This window comes from Leucoraja erinacea, chromosome 3 (assembly GCF_028641065.1).
Source record: "Leucoraja erinacea ecotype New England chromosome 3, Leri_hhj_1, whole genome shotgun sequence".
In the NCBI taxonomy this organism is placed as follows: Eukaryota; Metazoa; Chordata; class Chondrichthyes; order Rajiformes; family Rajidae; genus Leucoraja; species Leucoraja erinaceus.
Genome location: NC_073379.1, coordinates 22,401,078 through 22,421,928, shown reverse-complemented (window position 1 = coordinate 22,421,928; position 20,851 = coordinate 22,401,078). Strand labels below are relative to the sequence as shown.

Here is a 20,851-nt window from a genome sequence, read left to right as displayed (position 1 = left end):
TTGACGCACTGAGTTCACGCCGACCATCGATTAATATCAATCATTCACACTAGTTCGATTTGATCCAACTTTCACATCCACTCCTTATACATTTAGGGCAACTAAGCTACAAACCGCACATCTATGGGATATGGGAGGAACCCAGAGAAAAGAATTAGGCCATTCAGCCCATCAAGTCTACACCGCCATTCAATAATGGCTGAACCACCGCTTCCTCCTAACCCCATTCTCCTGCCTTTGTCGCATAACCTCCGACACCTGTACTAATCAAATATCTATCTCTACCTTAAAAATATCCATTGACTTGGCCTCCACAGCATTCTTTGGGAATAAATTCCACAGATTTACCACCCTGTGACAAAAGAAATTCCTCCTCATCCCTTTCCTAACAGAACGTCCTTTAATTCTGAGGCTATGACCTCTAGCCATAGACTCTCCCACTAGAGGAAACATCCACTCCACTCCAAAGGTGTACAGGTTTGTAGGTTAGTTGGCTTGGTAAATGTAAAAATTGTCCCGAGTGTGTGTAGGACCCGGTGGGGCGAAGGGCCTGTTTCCGTACTGCATCTCTAAACTAAACATTCTATCCAAGCCTTTCATTATTCGGGCTGCCATTGTAGTATTGTTTCTGTTTGAGCAGCAGTGTGTCGAGTGTGTGAACCAGTAGTAGAATGTGTGAAAATGCGCAGCTGCTCTCCCTGGTGGTGACCAGAGCTTAGCATCCAACTCCACCACTGAATGAGAAGAGTCACAGAAAATGCTGACTAACCTGTCTATTGTACATTTGTGCACTAACACTCCAATTATTCTCATTCCTTCTTCTTCTCCTTGCGTATGGCATACATAGCCTAAAGTTGTAGGCCAACGTGTTCTATTTGATCTTATTTGATTGTGCATGGCAGGTTGATTGTATTCGTTGAAACAGGGCGGACCATGTGAAGGTTGCAATCTCCCACCCCTCTCATTCCTTGACACTCGATAGCTACAGAGGTAGATAGCTGGATACCCAGATTGCTAGGTAGCATGACAGATAGCCGGATGGCTTATTAGTTAGTTAGCTAGATAGGCAGCTCTCTGTGGGGATGAGTTTCTCTCGCTAAGAGAGCGCGCCAGCTAGACACAAAAAGCCAGAGTAACTCAGCTGGTCAGGCAGTATCTCTGGAGAAAAGGAATGTGATGTTTTGGGTTGAGACCCTTCTTTAGACTGAGAATCAAGGGCTAATTAAAGAATGGTCTCGACCTGAAACGTCACCCATTCCTTCTCTCCAGCTGTCTGTCCCGCTGAGTTACTCCAGCTTTTTGTGTATATCTTTGGTTTAAACCAGCATCTGCAGTTCCTTCTTACACATAACTAATTAGCCAACTAGACAACTTGCAGTAATACTCAATTTATTCTCATTCCTTGGCACTTTCCTACATAGAATATTTGGTTCAAGTACTTGTGTCTCAAATAAAGATTTCCATTGCCAATTCAGGCAGTGAATTCCCAAGTAGTGTTTAGTTTAGTACAGTGAAAAGCTTTTTTGTTGTATGCCATCCAGTCAGCAAAAAGACTATACATGATTACAATCAAGCCGTCCTCATTGTAGATGAATATTGGAAAGGATCCAGAGATTTACAATAGCGGTTCTGGGATGAGAGAATATAGTTGCAAGGCACCTCAAATAGAGAGACGCTGTGGAGAGATTTGATAGAAGTATATGAAATCATGAGGATTCTGGAATAGAATATTTTTTGGAGCATATCTCCAATCATGGTTAAAATAAACTGGCAAGGCAGGAGGAGTAAAATAAATGGAAAGGAGGGCAGAGAGGAATACGAGGAAAACTATTTTGTATACACCACATTTAGTTGGAATCAGTAGATTGGACAGCCATATCCTTAGGAAGGGTTTAGAGGGGGCATGAACCAAATGCAGGAACACACAATTATCCCAGAATGCCAACTTGGTCGCATGGTCAAGATTGGGCCTGTTTCTGTGCTGTAGGGCTTGCTTCTGTATAGCTCAATACTGTATGTAGGAGGCAAGTTGTGGCTTTCAAAGGGGGACTGGATAACGGTACGTTGGTCAAAGTCCTTGAGGTGGAACTAAAGGGTAGATATGATAGAGATCTGTCACAGACACAGTCTGCCAAACAGTCGACTTCTATCCTGCAGCCATTTTAGTCCCCCAGAGAGAGGGACACAAGCAACTGCAGACACTGGAATCTTGAATAAAGCACAAAGTGCTGCACAATTTACTAACTGAGCACGTCAGGCAGTAACTCCAGAGAACACGGATAGGCAACGCTTTGGATCAGGACGCTTTCTTCACAGAGAGCCTGACTAGAAACATTGGCAATCAAAAGCAATTGAGCTACTCCAGCACTTTGCATTTCAGTCCCTCAGCATTGAAACAGCCCAGCTCATCCATGCCTTCCTCAGTTAATCCCATTTGCCAGTTGTGCCCCTTGTCCCTTTTATACATTTCCTATCTGCATGTTTTTTGAAACCCCGTACTAACAGCTGCAGCTTGCTCAAGCATATATCCACTACCTTCTGTGTGAAAAAGCTGCCCTCGGGCTTCTATTGAATCTTTCCCTCACACCATTTCTTTCCAGCTGTTATCAGGCAACTGAACCATTCTATCATCAACTAGTGAGTGAGCTGACCTCCCGTGTTTAAGAAGGTAATCGAAGGTAGACAAAGGTGCTGGAGAAACTCAGCGGGTGCAGCAGCATCTATGGAGCAAAGGAAATAGGCAAAGTTTTGGGCCGAAACCCTTCTTCAGACTGATGAGGGTGGGGTGGGGAGAGAAAAGAGGAGGAGCCCGAGGGCTGAAAAGGGGAGGAGACAGCAAGGGCTACCGGAAATTGGAGGTCAATGTTTATGCCACTAGGGTGCAAACTGCCCAAGCGGAATATGAAGTGCTGCTCCTCCAATTTCCGGTGGTGCTCACTCTGGCCATGGTGGCGGCCCAGGACAGAAAGGTCGGATTTGGAATGGGAGGGGGAGTTGAAGTGCTGAGCCACCGGGAGATCAGGTTGGTTAATGCGTACTGAGCAGAGGTGTTCGGCAAAACAATCGGCAAGCCTACGCTTGGTCTCGCTGATGTAGATCAGCTGACACCTAGAGCAGTGGATGCAAAAGATGAGGTTGGAGGAGATGCAGGTGAACCTCTGTCGCACCTGGAACGACCGCTTGGAGTCGTGGGGGAAGGTAAAGCGACAAGTGTAGCATCTCTTGCGGTTGCAAGGGAAAGTGCCCGGGGAGGGGGTGGTGCAGGAGGGAAGAATTGACCAGAGTTACGGAGGGAGCGGTCTTTGCGGAAAGCAGGGGGGGGGGGGGGGGGGGGGGGGGGGGGGGGGGGGGGGGGGGGGGGGAGATGGGAAGATGTGGCGAGTGGTGGTGTCACGTTGGAGGTGGCAAAAATGACGGAGGACTATTTGTTGTATGTGACGGCTAGTGGGGTGAAAGGTGAGGACTAGGGGGCCTCTGCCCTTGTTACGAGTTGGGGGGGGGGGATGGGGAGAGAGGGCAGCGTTGCGGGCTATGGAAGAGACCCTGGTGGGAGCCTAATCTATAGTAGGGGTGGGGAACCCCCGTTCCCTGAAGAATTAGTACATTTCCAATGCCCTGGTGTGGACCACCTCATCCTGGGAGCAGATGCGGCGTAGTGTTACTTGCGAGCAGAGCACCAAGGCAAACTCCTCGTATGTGTACATACTTGGCTAATAAAATGGATTCAATTCAATCATATTGAATGGCGGTGCTGACTCGAAGGGCCGAATAGAAACATAGAAAATAGGTGCAGGCTATTCGGCCCTTCGAGCCTGCACCGCCATTCAATATGATCATCCAACTCAGTATCCCATCCCTGCCTTCTCTCCATAACCCCTGATCCCTTTAGCCACAAGGGCCACATCTAACTCATGGCCTACTCCTGACTCAAGTACAAGGGCTGTTTGACACTGAAGGAGGGGAGAAACACCGCAGGCCTGTAGTCCGGTCCCGGGCTCACTCGACCCCTCAGGCCCCCGGCCACGCCGACTCACCCGAAACCATGCCCGCGTCCGGCCCGCGTCTCCGCTCCGGGCTCTCCAGAGGCCGGCTCTTAGCTGACTGCCCGCTCCCACCATGTGCGCTCCACGGCGGCCATTCCCGCTGAGCTCGACCGCCGTCCGTCCGACCGACCGCTCCACCGACCGCTGGCGACGGCCTCCCACCGGCAGCGGCGCTGTAGCTGGGCGTCTCCTGCCATCAAAACGGCCCAATCTACCGCCAGCGGCGCTGAGGACAGCGGCATCGACGGCCTCCCACCCGTGGCGGCGCTGTAGACTGCGACATGAACGGCCTCCCACCCGTGGCGGCGCTGCAGATTGCAGCAACGATGGCCTCCCACCCGTGGCGGCGCTGCTGACTGCGACATGAACGGCCTCCCACCCGTGGCGGCGCTGCTGACTGCAGCAACGATGGCCTCCCACCGGCAGCAGCGCTGCAACTGGATGTCCTCTGCTCCACCGTCCCCGCGGCCTACGTCACGAAGCGTCGGTCTCCACTTCCGTTTCCCCCTATACACGCGCGCGCACACACGCGTTAACGGGCAGCAGCAGCAGCGGCGGTGGTGGCGACGGCAGCTGTGGCTGAGGGGAGTTAGGGCTCAGGACAGCGAGGTAAGCTTCACACCCACCGCCGGCATCCCGCACGAAATAAATTGAGGGAGGCGGGGAAATCCCGTCGAGTTGGGTGGGTTTGGTCGCTGGTGGGGTTCGGCCAGCGGAGGCTGGGCTGAGCCGCGCCGAACCGCACCGCAGTGAGGGGGAGGGGGGGAGAGACGGCCCAACGGTCACTGTAGGAACCCAGCGCGCGGCCCCACACTTCTTCCCGCCGGTTAATGGGAGCGCACCGCCCTGCCTGGCTGATGCATCGGCCAATGGGAGCGCCACGGCCGCCCTTGTCTCAGCCAATGGCGGCGCCTGTCTGTTCGCAGCCGCTCGCTCAGCCAATGGGAGCGCCCTTCTGTGCGCGCTCGATGGCTCCGCCAATGGGAGCGCCCTTCGGTGCGCGCTCGGCGGCTCAGCCAATGGGAGCGTCTCGATTGTCGATGTCCCAGCCAATGGGAGCGCCTCATCGCGCTGGGCCTGCGTCTCAGCCAATGGGAGCGCCCTTCGGTGCGCGCTCGACGGCTCAGCTAATGGGAGCGGTTCGATTGTCGATGTCCCAGCCAATTGGGAGCGCCTCCCCGCGCTGGGCAAGTGTCTCAACCAATGGGAGCGGCTGTCTGTGCGCGCTCGTTGGCTCGGCCAATGGGAGCGCATCAACTGCCGGGGTCTCGGCTATTGAAAGCGTCTGTCGGAGCACGATTGTTGTCTCACCCAATGGAGGCGCCTCGATTGCCGACATCTCAACCAATGGCGGCGCCGGGCGGCGATGCGCCGGGGCCAATGAGGGACCCGCTCTCCACCCGGCACACGGCCCGGGCCATGCGGGCGCCCTATCCCACCCCGCTGGCGTCCCACCTCCCACAGCACGCGGACCCCTCCGGCCCGATGGGCGCACACCTCTCGGAATCTTGGTCAAGGCGTGTGCTCCTCCCGACGCCGGATTCAATGGGCGCGGCCCCTCGACTAATGGGCCCGCCTGCCCCGACATCTCGGGTCGTGCATGTGCCCCTCTCGCCACCTCGGCCAATGGGCGCGCCTGGCCCGTCATCTCGGGTAGTGCATGTGCCCCTCTCGCCACCTCGGCCAATGGGTTCACTTCATCCGGCATCTCGGCGAATGGGTTCGCCAGTCATGACATCTAGGTCAAGGGATGCGCTTCTCCCGACGCCAGATCCAATATGTGCGCCCCACCCTCGGTCTACGGCTCCTCGAACAATGGGTGCGCATGGCCCAACACCGCTACCAATGGGTACACCTCTCACACCATCTGCGGTGCCTCGGTCAATGGGAAAGTTTCTCCCCACACCTCAGTCAATGAATACACCCCTCTTGACATATACGGCACAGCGACAAATGGGAATACCCCACCCATCGTCTGCGATGCCTCGGCCAATGGGCACGTCGCACCCCTCATCTGCGGTGCCTCGGCCAATGGGACCGCCCCTTCTGCCATCTGCAGCTTCTCAGCAAATGCGGGTGCCCCATACACGATCTGCAGCTCCTGTGCCATTGGGTGCGTCTTTCCTTCAATCTGTGGCTGCTCGGCCAATGGGAACGCCACTCCGCTCATCTGCGGCTTCTTGGCCAATGGGCTTGCCTCCTCTACCATCTGCATTCCCTCAGCCAATGGGAGCACCTCGCTCAGCTCCTCAGGCTCCACAGCCAATGGGAACCCCTCACTCAGCTTCTTCAACTTCACAGCCAATGGGAGCACCTCGCTCAGCTGCTCCAGCTCAACAGCCAATGGGAATGCCTCGCTCGACTCCATGGCCACTGGGAATGCCTCGCTCCGCTCCATGGCCAATAGGAGCAACGCACTTGGCTCCTCGGTCTATTGTAGAACCTCACCCATCTTCCCCAACATCTCGGCGAATGGGCTTAGTGCTGCCGGGGTCTGAGCCAATAGGTATGCCTCATCAGGCGTCTCGCTCTGCATTGCCATTGTCCCAGCCAATTGGAGTGCCTCACCCTAGGCTACCGTTATCTCTGGCATTGCGACTCAGGGGCTATTAGACCCCAAATGTTACTTGGCTACTCTGTCCTGTGGTAATTTGCTGCCTTGTGGGAATTTAGTGTCATGCAGCACAAAACCAAGCATTTGACTCAATTCGCCCTTGCTGGCCAAGATGCTCCATCCAAGCTCGTCCCATTTGCCTGCTCCTGGCCCATATCACTCTAAACCATTCCTATCCTGTCCAAGTATTTTAAACGTTGTTATTGTACCTGCCTCAACTACCTCTTCTGTCGTGGTGGGAGTAGATGGCAAAGCAATGCCTGGACAGAGGAGCGAATGGGTCAATGAGGGCACCTCTCTCTGCTCGGTCGATGTTTCGACCCATGGACGCAGTACCTAACCCTGCTGGCATCTCAGCCAATGGGGACGCCTCACCCCACCCTGCCGGCATCCTGGCCAATGGCAGCGTCATTTGTCATGGCATGTATTTTATTTCATTAACTTTCAGTCTTTAACTGAATCCCTGTTCAGCTCAATTATTGTCTACGACAGTGTTCATTATTCATGTGTTTCTTTAGAAAGACTGGTTATTTTCGACCCAAAGTTACTTTTGTTTGTGTTTGTGTATATTTTAAATGAACATTGTCTCTGATGATGTAACACTCTTAATTACACTCAATTAATGGTGGTGCTGAAGAATCTTTGTGAAGAGAATATTTTAATGGGGGAGGGTGGAAGCAGATGTCTAAAGAGATAAAACGCCGTTAAAAACACTTTCTTTTCAAGGGTAATATAGTTTGTTGGAGAATCGCATTCTGAAGCTTACTGAACATGTTAAATTTGTACGTTATGTCATAATTCAATGTTTTCTGTTAGAAGTGCTTTATTTTCAATGTTGATCATTATTGCTGCACTTGTACAAATTCCCTTTAAGCAGTGATTTGCAGTGGAATTTAAATTGATTAAATTTGACAAATAATTATTTTTGTATAACAATGTATGTTAAATAGTGTTTATATTGACTGTCAATACCATTTCTGTAATTTTGTCCCTATTACAAATTGAATTGGATCTTTTTTTTCCCAGTAAAAAAAATTAAGAGTGTACTTAAATTCAGAGTTTAAAGTACTCTCTAAAGCAAATACAATATATATTTTTTAAGAGTTTCCAGAGGGGTGAATATTGACCGGATGAGATATTGTTTATGTTTGCAATCCTGTTAGCTGAATTGTTATCAACTAGAGTTTTAAATGCTGAGGAAAATGGGTGTTTTGTATCATTAGGAGAAATTTTGGTTGGTAAGCACGTGACAAAAGCTTTCACGTGACAATAATAATAAACTAAATTAAACTACCTGCTAACATGTACTCCATCACCTTTAATCTCAAATATCACTGTTGACTACAAATTTATTATACTTTTGATCACCAGGGCTGTTTTGTTTCTAGAAATGCTGCCATGCTTCTGTAAATTAAGTTAATGTATTGTTTCTGCTTGAGATTAAAACAGATATCCAGCATACCACTTTGTTGCAGTTGGATATTTTAAATCTTTCAGACCCCAGAAACGTTATCATGTACTCACCACAATGAACGGGAGAATATTTGTAGAGACATTAAAGAAAATTGGTTATCCTAATGCCAATCAATTAAATGGGGAGCACTTTGATTGGTGGTTTGACATTGGCGATGAAAGAATGTTTGTAGAATGGTTCTGCAACACTGTAAATGAACAGAATGTACTATCAGAAGAAGAGTTGAATGGATTGAAAAGACTTGAAGTTGAAGATTGCCTGTTAGATCAGAAAGACTTGGATCAGGTCTTGGAGACACGACCTAAAGATGTGAAATCAAAATATGGCAACCTGGAAGAGATGACAGTTGACGAACTGGAAAGTGAAATTGAAGTGCTACAGTTGACTCGAAATCTTAAAATCCAGCGACGGAATAAGCAACAACTGATGGTCACTAAAATACACCATCTGCCGATGCAGCTACGGGATCAGGAGGATGAATGTGCCCGATTATTGAGAGAAATACGTCAACAACTAGTGGTTAAAAATGCCAAATTAAATGACACGCTGTTAAACATTCACAAGGAAGTTCAGGAGCTAAGTTCTGCGTATTCGAGTACTGAGGCAGAAAAGAGACCAGAGCAAGAGATTGTCTTCCTGTCACAACTTGCATTGGACCGCTATCTGCAACAAGAGGAACAATGCACCTCAGCGCTCACTGAATACACCAAGAAACAGTTTTTTCAGGGCATAGTGGAGTTGGTTGCAAGCTCTGATGTAGAAAAATTTCAGTTGGTGCACTTAACTTCTCAACCGGTACAAGGACAGTGCAACGAGGTACTCGAAGAATATAAACAACAAATGGCAAGAATCCAAGCAGTATACAGCAGTGGCCAACGGCAGTTAATTTTGGCAAAAGCGAAGGAACAAAGTACAGAGGCTAGACTTCAATACTTGGAACAGATAATTTCATCAATGCGAACAAGAAAGGTAGGATTTATCTTAGTACTGGCAAAAAAAATAGTTTAAACTGCTTTTTCTTGAAAGGGCATAATTTTTTTTGGTGAGGTGGATGGTTCACAATATTTAAATAACTTTAAAATTGAAATAACATTAGGTTATTGGTAGGAAAGTGGGTTACTTATGTGCAAATAAGTTTACAAGTTTGATAGAAGCAGCATTCGGCCCATCAAGTCTTCTCCGCCATTCAATTATGGCTGATCTATCTCTCCCTCTCAACTCCATTCTCCTGCCTGTTCCCCATAACCCCTGACACCTGTACTAATCAAGAAACTATCTTTTTCTGCCGTAAAATATCCATCGACTTTGTCTCCACCGCCTTCTGTGGCAATTAATTCCACAGATTCACCACACTTTGACTAAAGATATTCCTCCTCATCTCCTTCCTAAAGGAACCCGTCCTTTTATTCTGAGTTTATGACTTCGGGTCCTAGGCTCTCCCACTAGTTGAAAAATCCTTTTTGCATCTACCCTATCCAGCCCTTTCACTATTTGAGCAATTTTGACCAGGTGCCCCTCATCCTTCTAAATGCTAATATGTTAACCCACTTATTCCTGGGATCATTCTCGTAAACCTCTGGACCCTCTCCAGGGCCAGCCCATCCATACTCAGATACGGTGCCCAAACTTTCTCACAATGCTACAAATGCAGTTTGAACAGCGTCTTATTAAAGTCTCAGCATTACATCCCTGTTTTTATATTCTATAGTCCTCCGATATAAATGCCAGCGTCGCATTTGCCTTCCTTACTACCGATTCGACTTGCAAATAACTTTTGGGGAATCCTGCACCAGCACTCCCAAGTCCCTTTGCCCCTGCGATTTCTGTATTCCCTCCCCATTTAGAAAATAGTCTACACCTTTATTCCTACTATCAAAATGCATGACAATTTTCCATGCTGTATTCCATCTGCCACCTCTCTGCCCACTCTCCCATCCTGCAGAGTCCCTATTTTTTCAATACTACCTGTTTTTTCCTCCACCTATCTGCGTATCATCTGCCAACTTGGCCACTAAACCTTTTAATCCCCTACTCTAAATCCTTGATATACAACATGAAGAATAGTGGCCCAAGCACTGACCTCTGCTGAACATCTGTAATCAATATTTATATGGAAGCTTTAGTGTGGACGTAGAGTACAAATGCAAGCAAGTTAGGTCAGATTGAAAATATTCATATAGAGAAATCAATTAAAGTTGTGTTCCTGGCCTGAAACGTTGCCTATGTATTCCTTCCGCAGATGCTGCTTGGCCTGCTGAGTTTCTCCAGCACTATATATCTTGATAAATTTTCAGGTTGATGTTTTGACAATTTTTTTAATTAAATTCTGTTGTTCATAAGTGATAGGAGCAGAATTAGGCCATTCGGTCCATCATGTCTACTGCGCCATTCAATCACGGCTGATCTATCTTTGCCTCTTAACCCCATTCTCCCATCTTCTCCCTATAATCCCCTACACCCAGAGGATGCCTATTGTATCAGAGGTTATCTGCTTCTCAATCCATTCTTCTTCTTGCAAATGGTGTGCACAGCCTTAAGTTGCGGGACAACTTGTTCTATAGACAATAGGTGCAGGAGCAGGTCATTTGGCCCTTCGAGCCAGTACCGCCATTCAATGTGATCATGGCTGATCATCCCCAATCAGTACGTCGTTCCTGCCTTCTTCCCATATCCTCTGACTCTGCTATTTTTAAGAGCCCTATCTAGCTCTCTCTTGATAGCATACAGAGAACCTGCCTCCACCGCCCTCTGAGGCAGAGAATTCCACAGACTCGCCACTCTCTGTGAGAAAAAGTGTTTCCTCGTCTCTGTTCTAAATGGCTTACTACTTATTCTTAAACAGTGTCCCCTGGTTCTGGACTCCCCCAACATCGGGAACATGTTTCCTGCCTCTAGTGTGTCCAAGCCCTTAACAATCTTACATGTTTCACCACCTTCTGTTTGAACTTATTTGATTGTGCACGTCGGGTTGATTGCATTAGTCGAAAACTGGGCAGACCACGTGAAGGTTGCAATTTCCCACCCCTGTCAATCTATTGATGCTCTGGATTCCAGGCATCTTCCACTATCACTTCTGTTAAAGCCTCAGCTCCATTCTTGCCAAAGCACCTTCAACTCTTTTTTTAAGTTATATTTTGGTTCATGGCATCATTGACTGGGACCTCATTCACTGTTCATCTCCAATTATCCATGAGAAGTTGGTGGTGGTGAGCAGCTGTTTTGAACCACTGGTGTTGCTTGTAAAGATAATGTCACGGTGCTGTTGATCAGTGATTTTCAGGATTAATAAAGCAATAATAAAGGACTGGCAATCTACTTCCAACTCTACAATTTGAATCTACTACCCTTGACCCCCTTGGTAGGTTGAGATGCTGTTGGAGTTGCCTAGGTGGGCAAATCAGTGCATTTTATAGTTGGCATATTCAACAGGTGGTAGAGTGAGTGAATATTTATGGTGTTTGATGGACTGCTAGTCAACTGAGTGGCTTTCTCCTAGATGGTGTTGAGTGTCTTGAGAATTGTGTTGATGCTGGAAGTGGAGAGTATTCCTACAGATTTCTGATGTAGTTAGTCGAAAGGTTTTTGGCTGTCGGGTGAGTTACCTACTGCAAAAACACCCCTGTTCTGATCTATCCAGCTGAAGGACCAGTTAAGTGTTCCATGGCTCATCTTGGAGCAGAAAAAGAATTAAGGGAAGACTTGTGGAAGATGCGCAGAATTGAGAAGTTTTGACTGAGCAAGTAAGAGCAAACTAATTAGGGATGTCAATCCTCATACAGAACTGTAAAGTAGTACAGATTTTCCGTATTTTGTCCGGAAATGCGATCAGAATACGGATGTACGGATTTGCTTTGTAAAATACGGATTTTTAAAAAATCAGCCGGACTTCCTGTTTCATCTTGCTGCTTAAATGCAAGGATATAAAAAGTCATACTGTGCCTCTAAAAATTATAGCAGATTAAATCTATTGGTATTTTAAATTTAAAGATCTGGATGATTATTTTTGTTCGCTTTGATCTGCCTGTCCCGCTCCAGGTTTCAACAGCGCTGTCAGTTTAACACGTGGGAATTTAACGAACAGCGATATAGGTTCTAAAAATAGCGCTCCCATTGGAGCACTATTGCCTTTATACATAGCGCTATGGGCTTTACACATAGCGCTATGGGTCACAGACTTAGAGGAGGGATAAGGAGAAAGGGAGTGGGAGGGAGGGAGGAAAAGGAAAGGAGGAAGGGTGGGAGAGGGAGGGAAAGAGAGCGAGAGGGAGGGAAAGAGAGCGAGGGAGGGAGCGAGGGAGGGAGGGGGAGGCTTCCTAAATGGCCTCCACATCATCATCTGGTGCTAAAAGCAGGAAGCAGCTGTTCAAACAGCAGTATACAAAGAGATGGCAATGAATGCACTGTCAAGGTGCGTAGAAGACATGTCAATTGATAGCAATGTTATGTAGTCTTGTACTCTTACATGGGTATGAGCACAAATAAAAAAATAACAAATTTTTCAACAAAATGGCCCCACGTATAAATTCTGATTTCCTCAGCAAAATACTGATTTTCAGGTACTAGAATACTGAAATGCTCTGACAAAACTTGGCAGCTCTGCTCATATGGTGTAGATTTGAGTTATAGAGTCATAACGAAATACAGCGGGTAAACATTTTCCCTAATATAAGGATATGGTAACATTGGAAGCTGACCTAAGAAGATTCACAAGACTAATTTCTAAAGTGAAAAAGTTGTCCTTTCAATGGAGGCTATACAGTTTTTTGTATTTCTTGGAGTTTAGAAGAATGAAGGGTGATCTTACACAAACGTTTAAAATCCTATGGGAGTTCACTGGTCATTTAAACTGAAGGTGTGCAGAAATTTCTTCTCTTGGAGATTAGTGGGTCTCTAATTCTCTGCCTCAAAGATGGTGGAGGTCAGATCATTAAATATGTTTACGGTGTTGATAAGTATTCGAAAGATCGACAATTTGAGGATTATGGGGAACTGGTACAGAAGATGAGTTGAGAACAGCATAGATCAGTCATAATAATATTAAATGGTAAGGCAGGTTTGAAGGCTACACATAGTGGGAAATTTACAGTGGCCAATTAATCCTAGGAACAAGGGAGTAAACTGGAGCATCTTGAGGAAACCCTTGTGGTTGTAGGGAGAATGTGCAAGCACTACCTGCTGTCAGGATTCAGCCCGGGTCTCCAGAACTGAGGCAACAACTCTGTGCTGCGTCACTGTGCTGCCTGAATTTATGTTTTTGTTTGTCATCGTGGAGAGGATGTGCATGGCAATTAATTGATTTGCATCTGAGGGAGTGCCTTTCATAACACCAGCAGGTCTGAGTGCCAATCAGCTATTTTCTTTAGTAAAACCCATCTGCTGGAAGAATTCAACAGGTCGGGCAGCATCTGTGGAGGGAAATGTGCGAATGGAACTTGGATGTTGTGAATGATATGAAGGGGCTGTGCTTGAAAAATTATGATATAATGCTACGGAAAGAAATGTATCCATACTAGTTCAGAATGCACAGTTGAATGGCCACCGGAAATGAAAGAGTAAAAATGTTGCCAGAAAGAATGAAGAAAATGCAGATAAACTGGAAACGACAAAATTTAAATGGAGAAACAAGGGACTGCAGGTTGACAAAGAATATACGAAGTGCAAGAGTAACATAGTGGGTCAGGCAGCATCTCTAGAGAATATGGATAGGAGACTGTTCAGGTCAGGACCCCTTTGGACTGATTCTGACAATTTAGACTGATTCTAAATTGACATTTTTGTCATCAATATTTGACTTTTTTTCAACAGCTGACTGATGATGCAAATGGTATAAAAGCCAAGAAGAGTAGTTTGGCCAAAGAACTAACTTCAATAAATGTCCAAATAGAACAACTGATTAACGAGGAGCTTCCTGATCTAATTGTCGAGAACGCACAACTCTTAAATATGCCAGTTGTGAAAGGTAATTTTGACCTGCAGATGTCTCGCCAAGATTACTGCACCTCCAAGCAGGATGAAATTGCAAGTCAGCTGATCAAACAGAAAGCTCGATTTGAACTACTTCAACTCGCATATGAAATGGAACTGTGTAAACATAGGGAAACGCATCGGCAGCTCGAGAATCTGGCTAAGAAACTTAATCAAAGCAGAGAAGACTTTGTGAGGCGTTTGGAGATGATGTCTGATAAGTCTCTATTGCCAAGTAATAAACAACAGACCTTAATTGATTCAAGTGATACCACTACTGCCAGGTAGGAAGATCAAAAATGTACATTTTTGTGCTATTCTATGTCTAATCTGTAGCAACTGCAACGCAGAGATTGAGTATCAAAATGCCACCCTGACAAATTGCAGGAATGAGCAATATGACTGACTATTCATAGCTTAGTAATGCAATGTCAAGTAACGTGGGTTGTTACTAAACGTTAACTGGGTTGCCCACATTGTGCTCTGATAGATTTTAACTATCACTGGTTATTATTCATTGCCAATATTATGACTTTGAAAGGAAGGGATTGATTAGAGATAGTCATCATGGCTTTGTTTATGGAAAATCCCATCCCATGATTTTTTTTGAGGTGGTAATAAAGTATATTAGTGAGTGGAGTTGGTAGATGTCATGTAGGTACTGCTTGGCAAGTTGGTACAAAGCGTTGGAGCCCATGGAATCTGTGGCAGGCAGGCAGGCAAATTGGATGCAGAAGCAGCCTGGTGAATAGGAGCTAGAGGGTAGTTTTTCTCATTGAAAGATTGCAGTGGTGTACTACAAGGATCATTGCTCGGACCTTTGTTTGTGATATACATTATGAACTTGGATATGAATATAGAAGTTATATGTGAATATGTTTGTAGATGATACCTAAATTGGTGGTGACAAAGGTGGTGAGGTAAGTTATTTAATATTCTGGCATGATATGGTTCAGCTAGAAATTTAGTCAGGACAATGGCAAATAAAATTTAATCCTGCTGAATGGGATGTGATGCATTTTGGGAGGGTAAGTGAATCAGAATCAGATGTTATTCGCCAAGTATGTTTTGCAACATACGAGGAATTTCACTGGCCAGGTCAGTCATACAATTAAAAGCAGACGCAAACACATTTTAACATGAACATCCACCACAGTAACTCCTACACATTCCTCACTGTGATGTAAGGCGAAACAAAGTTCAAGTCCTTCTCTTGTGTTTTTCCTTGGTCGGGGGCCTCGAGCCCCCGTTACGGGATGATCTTGACTCCCGTAGCCGATGGCGTTCGGGCCCTCGGCGTCGAAGTCGTCAGCTCCCGCATCGGGGGGTTATCAGTTCCCCCGCGCTGGGCCATCAAACCTCGCGTCGGGGCTGGTCGAACCGTCTGCGGTGTTGGAGCTCCCGACTTGTCTCTCCCGAAACTGCGAGCCCTTGATGGTAAGTCCACAGGCCGCGGTGGGAACGATCCCAGGCATGGGATCCACTCCGATGTTAAGTCCGCGCCCTGCGGTGCGGCTCACGACAGTCCGAGGCGGCCTCCAGCTCCAGCGATGGTTGGCCGAAGAGCCCGGAGAATGTGATCCGAAAATTGATCACTTCTCCGGGAAGGTAGGAACTTGAAGAAAAGTTTCCCCTGATTTCTCTCCCCATTTCCCCCACATAAAACTTTTAACAAACACTAAAAATAACAAAAGATGAAAAAAAACGAACAGACTGCCGGCAGGGCTGGCCATCTCCCTGACTCCCCTGGTGGTCTCTTCTATTGCTATATGCTATTCTATATCTAATCTGTAGCAACTGCAACACAGGGATTCAGTATCAAAATGCCACCCTGACAAATTGTAAAAAGATTTAATAGAGTTGTGAGTCTGGAATTCCCTGCCTCGGAGGGCAGTGGATACTTTCAAGAGAGCTAGATAGGGCTCTTAAAGATAGCGGGGGATATGGGGAGATGGCAGGAATGGGGTACTGAGTGGGGATGATCAGTCATGATCACATTGAATGGTGGTGCTGGCTTGAAGGGCCGAATGGCCTACTCCTGCACATATTGTCTATTGAATGTAGGATATATACAGTAAATAGTAGTGTCTTAGGCAGTGTCAATAAACTGAAGGCATCTTGGGTTATAAGTCCATCGATTACTGAAGGTGGCAGCACAGCTGGGCGGTGAGGAAGGACGGGATGCAAGCCTTCATCAGCGTGACATAGTTGTCATGTTACAACTTTTTCAAACATTGTTAGGCAATGAAGACACGAGGAACTATAGGGTAGATAAGGTGGTTAAACGTGGTTTTGGCATATTGGCCTTCATCAGTCAGAATATTGTGTATAGAAGTTGGAAGGTCATGACGCAGTTATATAAGATATTGGTGAGGTCACATTTAGGATATTGTGTTCAGTTCTGGGCACCCTGTCATAAGAAAAAAAATTGTCAATCTGAAAAGGGTACAGAGAAGATTTACGAGGATATTGCCAGGACTTGAGGGTCTGAGCTATAGGGAGAGGTTGAGTAGGCTGGAACTCTATTCCTTGAAGTGCAGGAGGATGAGGAGTTATCTTATATAGTCATAAAATCACGAGAGGAATAGATTGGGTAGACGCACAGAGTCTCTTGTCCAGAGTAGGGGAATCAAGGACCAGAGGACATAGGTTTAAGTGGAAAAAGATTTAATAGGAATCTGAGGGATCGCTTTTTCACACAAAAGGTGGTGAGTGTATGGAATGAGCTGACAGAGGAGGTAGTTGAGGTGGGGACTATCACAATGTTTAAGAAACAATTGGACAAGCACATGGGTAGGGCATGTTTAGAGGTATATGGGCCAAACGCATGGGACTAGTGTAGCTGATACATGTTGGCACCAGGTGTGGGCCGAAGGGGTTGTCTCCACCCTGTATGACTATGACTGATCTGCAGATGTTGGTATCTCGAGTAAAACACAGTGCTGGAGGAAGAAGAAGGGTCCCAACCAGAAACATTGTCTGCCATTCCCCCCTTCAGCACTCTAGGCCATACCTGCAGGAGGTGATTATGCTGCATTTTAATTATAAGGAGTGACTGGATAGATTTAATTTGTTCTCAAATTCATTTAAACCTCAACCGAAATGATTCTCTTTTAATAGAAAGGTATGAATCCTACAATATTTGTAATACATCACCAGTTTATTTTATACTGATAGGTTACTATTGAAATTCCACTTGATAGAATGTTCAAATTATCATGTTAATTTATGAATAGTATTGGAAAATGAATAGTTTTCTTTTTAATTGAGGCTTTTCTGTCATTCAATGAGATCATTGGTGCTCTGCAGCTAGCTCCACATTCTTCTCCCATGATTAATTGAAAACAATTATTGAAAACCAACTTTGATTTAGCCTTATCCATCATTGAAGAAAAAAAGTTAATCTTGTGTAATCCTCTGCCAACCTAGTGTTATTTGCTTCATCCTGGCACTTTCATCAGAGTTTGAGAGAAATTGTGTAACGATACCAGGAGGCACCATTGTTTCACTTCCAATAATAAATTCCAGGCCATTGTTATTTCATGCAGTTTTTATTTCATGAGTTGGTGCATATGTTGGAGTTGTTCCTTGATTGTATGTATTATCTTACTGAAACGTAGCATGCAATGTTGTTATTTTCATCATGTCTAGCTATAAATGTTTTTCCTTTCATTCTTTATTTCAGACTTGCTGAGATTTTAGTGGGAGATGACGAGCAGCAGCCGTTCAAAACATACAGTGGTCTAGAAGAGGGAGCCAAAACGCTTCAGAAGGAAGTAGTTTGTTTAAAGGACCAGTTAAATGCAACAATGCACAATCAGTCTTTCCTGCGGTCAGCACTAGAATCTGACATCGAGAAACTTCAGAGTGTTATGTATACTGGATCCAAGCAACTTTTACTTCACTCTGAGGTAATGTACTTCTTTGTCACGTTGTTATTCTGTTTGTATTTCTTCATTCAAAAGCTGCCATTTACATTACGGTTTGCACACTGCCACAAGCCTACGTGGGAATTATTTATTGCAGCTTTAAACTTAATTTGGCAGAATGGATGTGAATTTGCAGTCCCTTTTATTGTCACATGAACCAATAAATGTTTTTGTATACAGTACAAGTGTATAGAAATAATGCACTGAGACAGTATACAAGGGTCGACATATTTGTCACCATTTACTCCAGTATTTTGTTTTTTTCCTTGGTAAAACAACATCTGCAGGTTCTTGTTTCTGCAAATAAATTAACCATTAAGTTTTTCTCTAAAACACACCACCAGAAACAGATAATTCTCTTCATTTTTCATTGTCAAATTAAAAAGTATTTAAGTTTATGCAGTTTGTCAGGTTTGTGGCCTTTTTCAAGTCGCAGTAAGTGCAGGGTTCCTATCCTGACCATAAAGGCCCATTGTGCTTGAGGTGTTGCAAGGTTGAACTGGCCAAGCATAGCCATTGATGTTCTCCACTACTGTTCCACCGCTCTGTACAGCTGCAGGTTGCGTCCTGTCCGGGCACTCGGCCTCTGAGTGAGGCGCATGATCCAGCAGAGCCGCAGGCTGCTGCAGGGCCTCTAACTAACGTAAAAATGGTAATTTATCCTGACACACTCGCTCTTTTGTTTGCTATCCAACCCTGCATCGGGTTACATCACCCTTCAACGCAATTAAGCCTTAACTTTTATGTGCTGCTATATCAAATGTCTTGAAAATCTCTTTCAATGCATATACTGCTATCCTCCTCTTATCTGCCTTGCTTATTACAGCTTAAATTACTTCTGTTTTTTATACACCACTAGACTAAGTGGGACCCGTTGGGTCCCAGCATCACACGGGAGGGCTGGTCACCAACGCAATATTCCACCTCTCCACCAATTCCACCTGTCTGTTTTGTGAACACAAACTTGTTAAAGGCGAGGCAAACAAATGGGCTGCAGCCACCCGACAACCAAAATTCATTTTGTGAACACAAACTTGTTAAAAAGGCGAGGCAAACAATTGGGCTGCAGACCCCGACAAACAAAATTCATTTTGTGAACACAAACTTATTAAAAAGGGTTGCAGCCACTTTACAGCCGCATCGAGGGGACTCACCGTGGAGTAGACGTGCGTTCAATGTTATTCGCAGCTCAGAGAGCCGTGACCCTCTCGCTTCCTGGGTCTGGCAGAGACTGGGTGAGGCACGACACTTCCTGGTTTTATAGTCCCTCCCCCTGCCGCCAGCAGGGGCAGTAGAGAGAATGGGGAATTTTGTAAAAACATAAATGTCTCATTTTTCATCGACGGAAAAATTCCTCCGCACTCATATGGTGGAGGGGGGCTCTCAGCGAGGTGGCCAAAAATGACGGCCGTAGGTGGCGGTGTTCTCTCGGAAATCGCAGCACAGTTGGCCAAAAGTGGTCAAGATTAGAGATTTAGTAATATAGATTTAACTTTCATAAAACTGATTATTTTTCTAAATGTTTTCCTTTTCTCTTAATAATTGATTTAAAAATAAAGATTGCAATGATATTTAATAATAGTATTTAATTGTACAATAGTAGTTACCATTGTTACCAATTTAAATTTGTTTATTTTGTAGGAACTGTCTGAACCTCTTCGGAAATTGGAAAGTCAATTGCAGAGACTACCCCAAATCATTGGAAATATAGCTGATGATATCAAATCAAAACATAAAATGTTGTCAAGCAACTCCATTTGTAGAGGCGAGAGAAGTCTGTATGTCCATTTCTTTCAAGATCCTGATCGACTGAAGAAGATTGTGGAGGATTTTGAAAGGAAATTTCAGACTCGCAGCATCGGATTGGACAGCTGATGAGTGACCATCAAGTAGAAAACACGACAGAGTGTGAAGGCCCATCTGAATAATAACTTCTCTTAACATGATCAATTCTGGTTATTTGCATAGTAATGTACATTAGAAAACTGAAGGAATCCTAAGTTTGTATCCCTCCACCCAATCGTATGATTTCTTTATGAACTTTTTTTTTCAAACGGCTTTTTGCCTGAAATGTATATAATTTTAACTCTAGTTGATTAAATTGCAACATTGGGCATATCTGTACTGGGCAGAATTCAGTTCTGACATTGAGACAATTTTTTTTCGTTTTGTGGTTAACAATTTTAGATAAATAAAGTATTTCAATCAGGTTACTACATCTTCAAATATTCATCTTTTTGGTGACTATTTTGGTAAAATAAATATGGCATTACATTCTGCTTTTCCTATTCCAAGATGCATCGCAAAAAATATTTGACAGTCAATAGATTACTGAAGTGTTTTGCTGTTTGTAGCATATAGGACTGAAGCTTGCTTGCAATAATTTTATATAACGGCTGGAGGTGCATATTGACCAAAATAATATAGTAGCACAGTGGTTGTGTTATTGGGATTGGATTGTTGAACCAAAGACAATGACATTAATACCTGGGGGAAATTTTAAATTTGTTAATTAAGAAAGTGTTTAGTATAAAGCAATTGAATTATTTAAAACTTATCATGTTTTAGGAAAAGAACTTGCACTTCATTGTCTAGTCTTTGCTTCTCAACCACCAGTGTGGCTAACAACCTCCCTGAATGGCCTACTAAATCATTTGGTTTCCGAGGCAATTTAGGGTGGAGGATAAATGTTGATATGTGAACAAACAAATAAATAATAGAAAACGATTGTATTTGGAAGTTATACCATGAGCTTAATTTGGCCATATTGCACTGATGGCTCAGTGGTGATTCTATGCAGAAGTGCTGGCTACCAGTAGTGTGCAAG

At 45.1% G+C, this 20,851-nt stretch overlaps 2 protein-coding genes across 3 annotated transcripts in view; one reads left to right on the top strand and one right to left on the bottom strand.

Moving 5' to 3' along the window:
* LOC129695373 (PRELI domain-containing protein 1, mitochondrial-like) overlaps positions 1–4,208 on the bottom strand; it is a 30,305-nt gene extending 26,097 nt beyond the window's left edge. Inside the window, exon 1 of the mRNA XM_055632263.1 lies at positions 4,035–4,208. The gene's annotated coding sequence lies outside the window, so the exon portion shown is untranslated. The remainder of the gene's footprint in view (positions 1–4,034) is intronic.
* Positions 4,209–4,505: 297 nt separating this feature from the next.
* haus3 (HAUS augmin-like complex, subunit 3) lies at positions 4,506–20,235 on the top strand. 2 transcript variants are annotated; one of them, XM_055632261.1, is made up of 5 exons: positions 4,506–4,652; positions 8,097–9,100; positions 13,937–14,379; positions 17,781–18,006; positions 19,666–20,235. In XM_055632261.1, exons 2-5 carry the CDS (start codon positions 8,186–8,188, stop codon positions 19,897–19,899), a joined length of 1,818 nt encoding a protein of 605 aa, XP_055488236.1. In that variant the 5' UTR covers positions 4,506–4,652; positions 8,097–8,185; the 3' UTR covers positions 19,900–20,235. The 2 variants fall into 2 exon arrangements, with proteins under 2 accessions (XP_055488236.1, XP_055488237.1); XM_055632262.1 differs by having other exon boundaries at positions 4,552–4,652; positions 8,107–9,100.
* The last annotated feature ends 616 nt before the right edge of the window (positions 20,236–20,851 follow it).

Coding starts and splice junctions, on each gene's coding strand:
- haus3 (XM_055632261.1), top strand. CDS start 8,186: ATGAACGGGAGAATATTTGTAGAGACATTAAAGAAAATTGGTTATCCT. Junction 14,380..17,780: donor AGTGATACCACTACTGCCAG/GTAGGAAGATCA, acceptor TCTTTATTTCAG/ACTTGCTGAGATTTTAGTGG. Junction 18,007..19,665: donor AACTTTTACTTCACTCTGAG/GTAATGTACTTC, acceptor TTTATTTTGTAG/GAACTGTCTGAACCTCTTCG.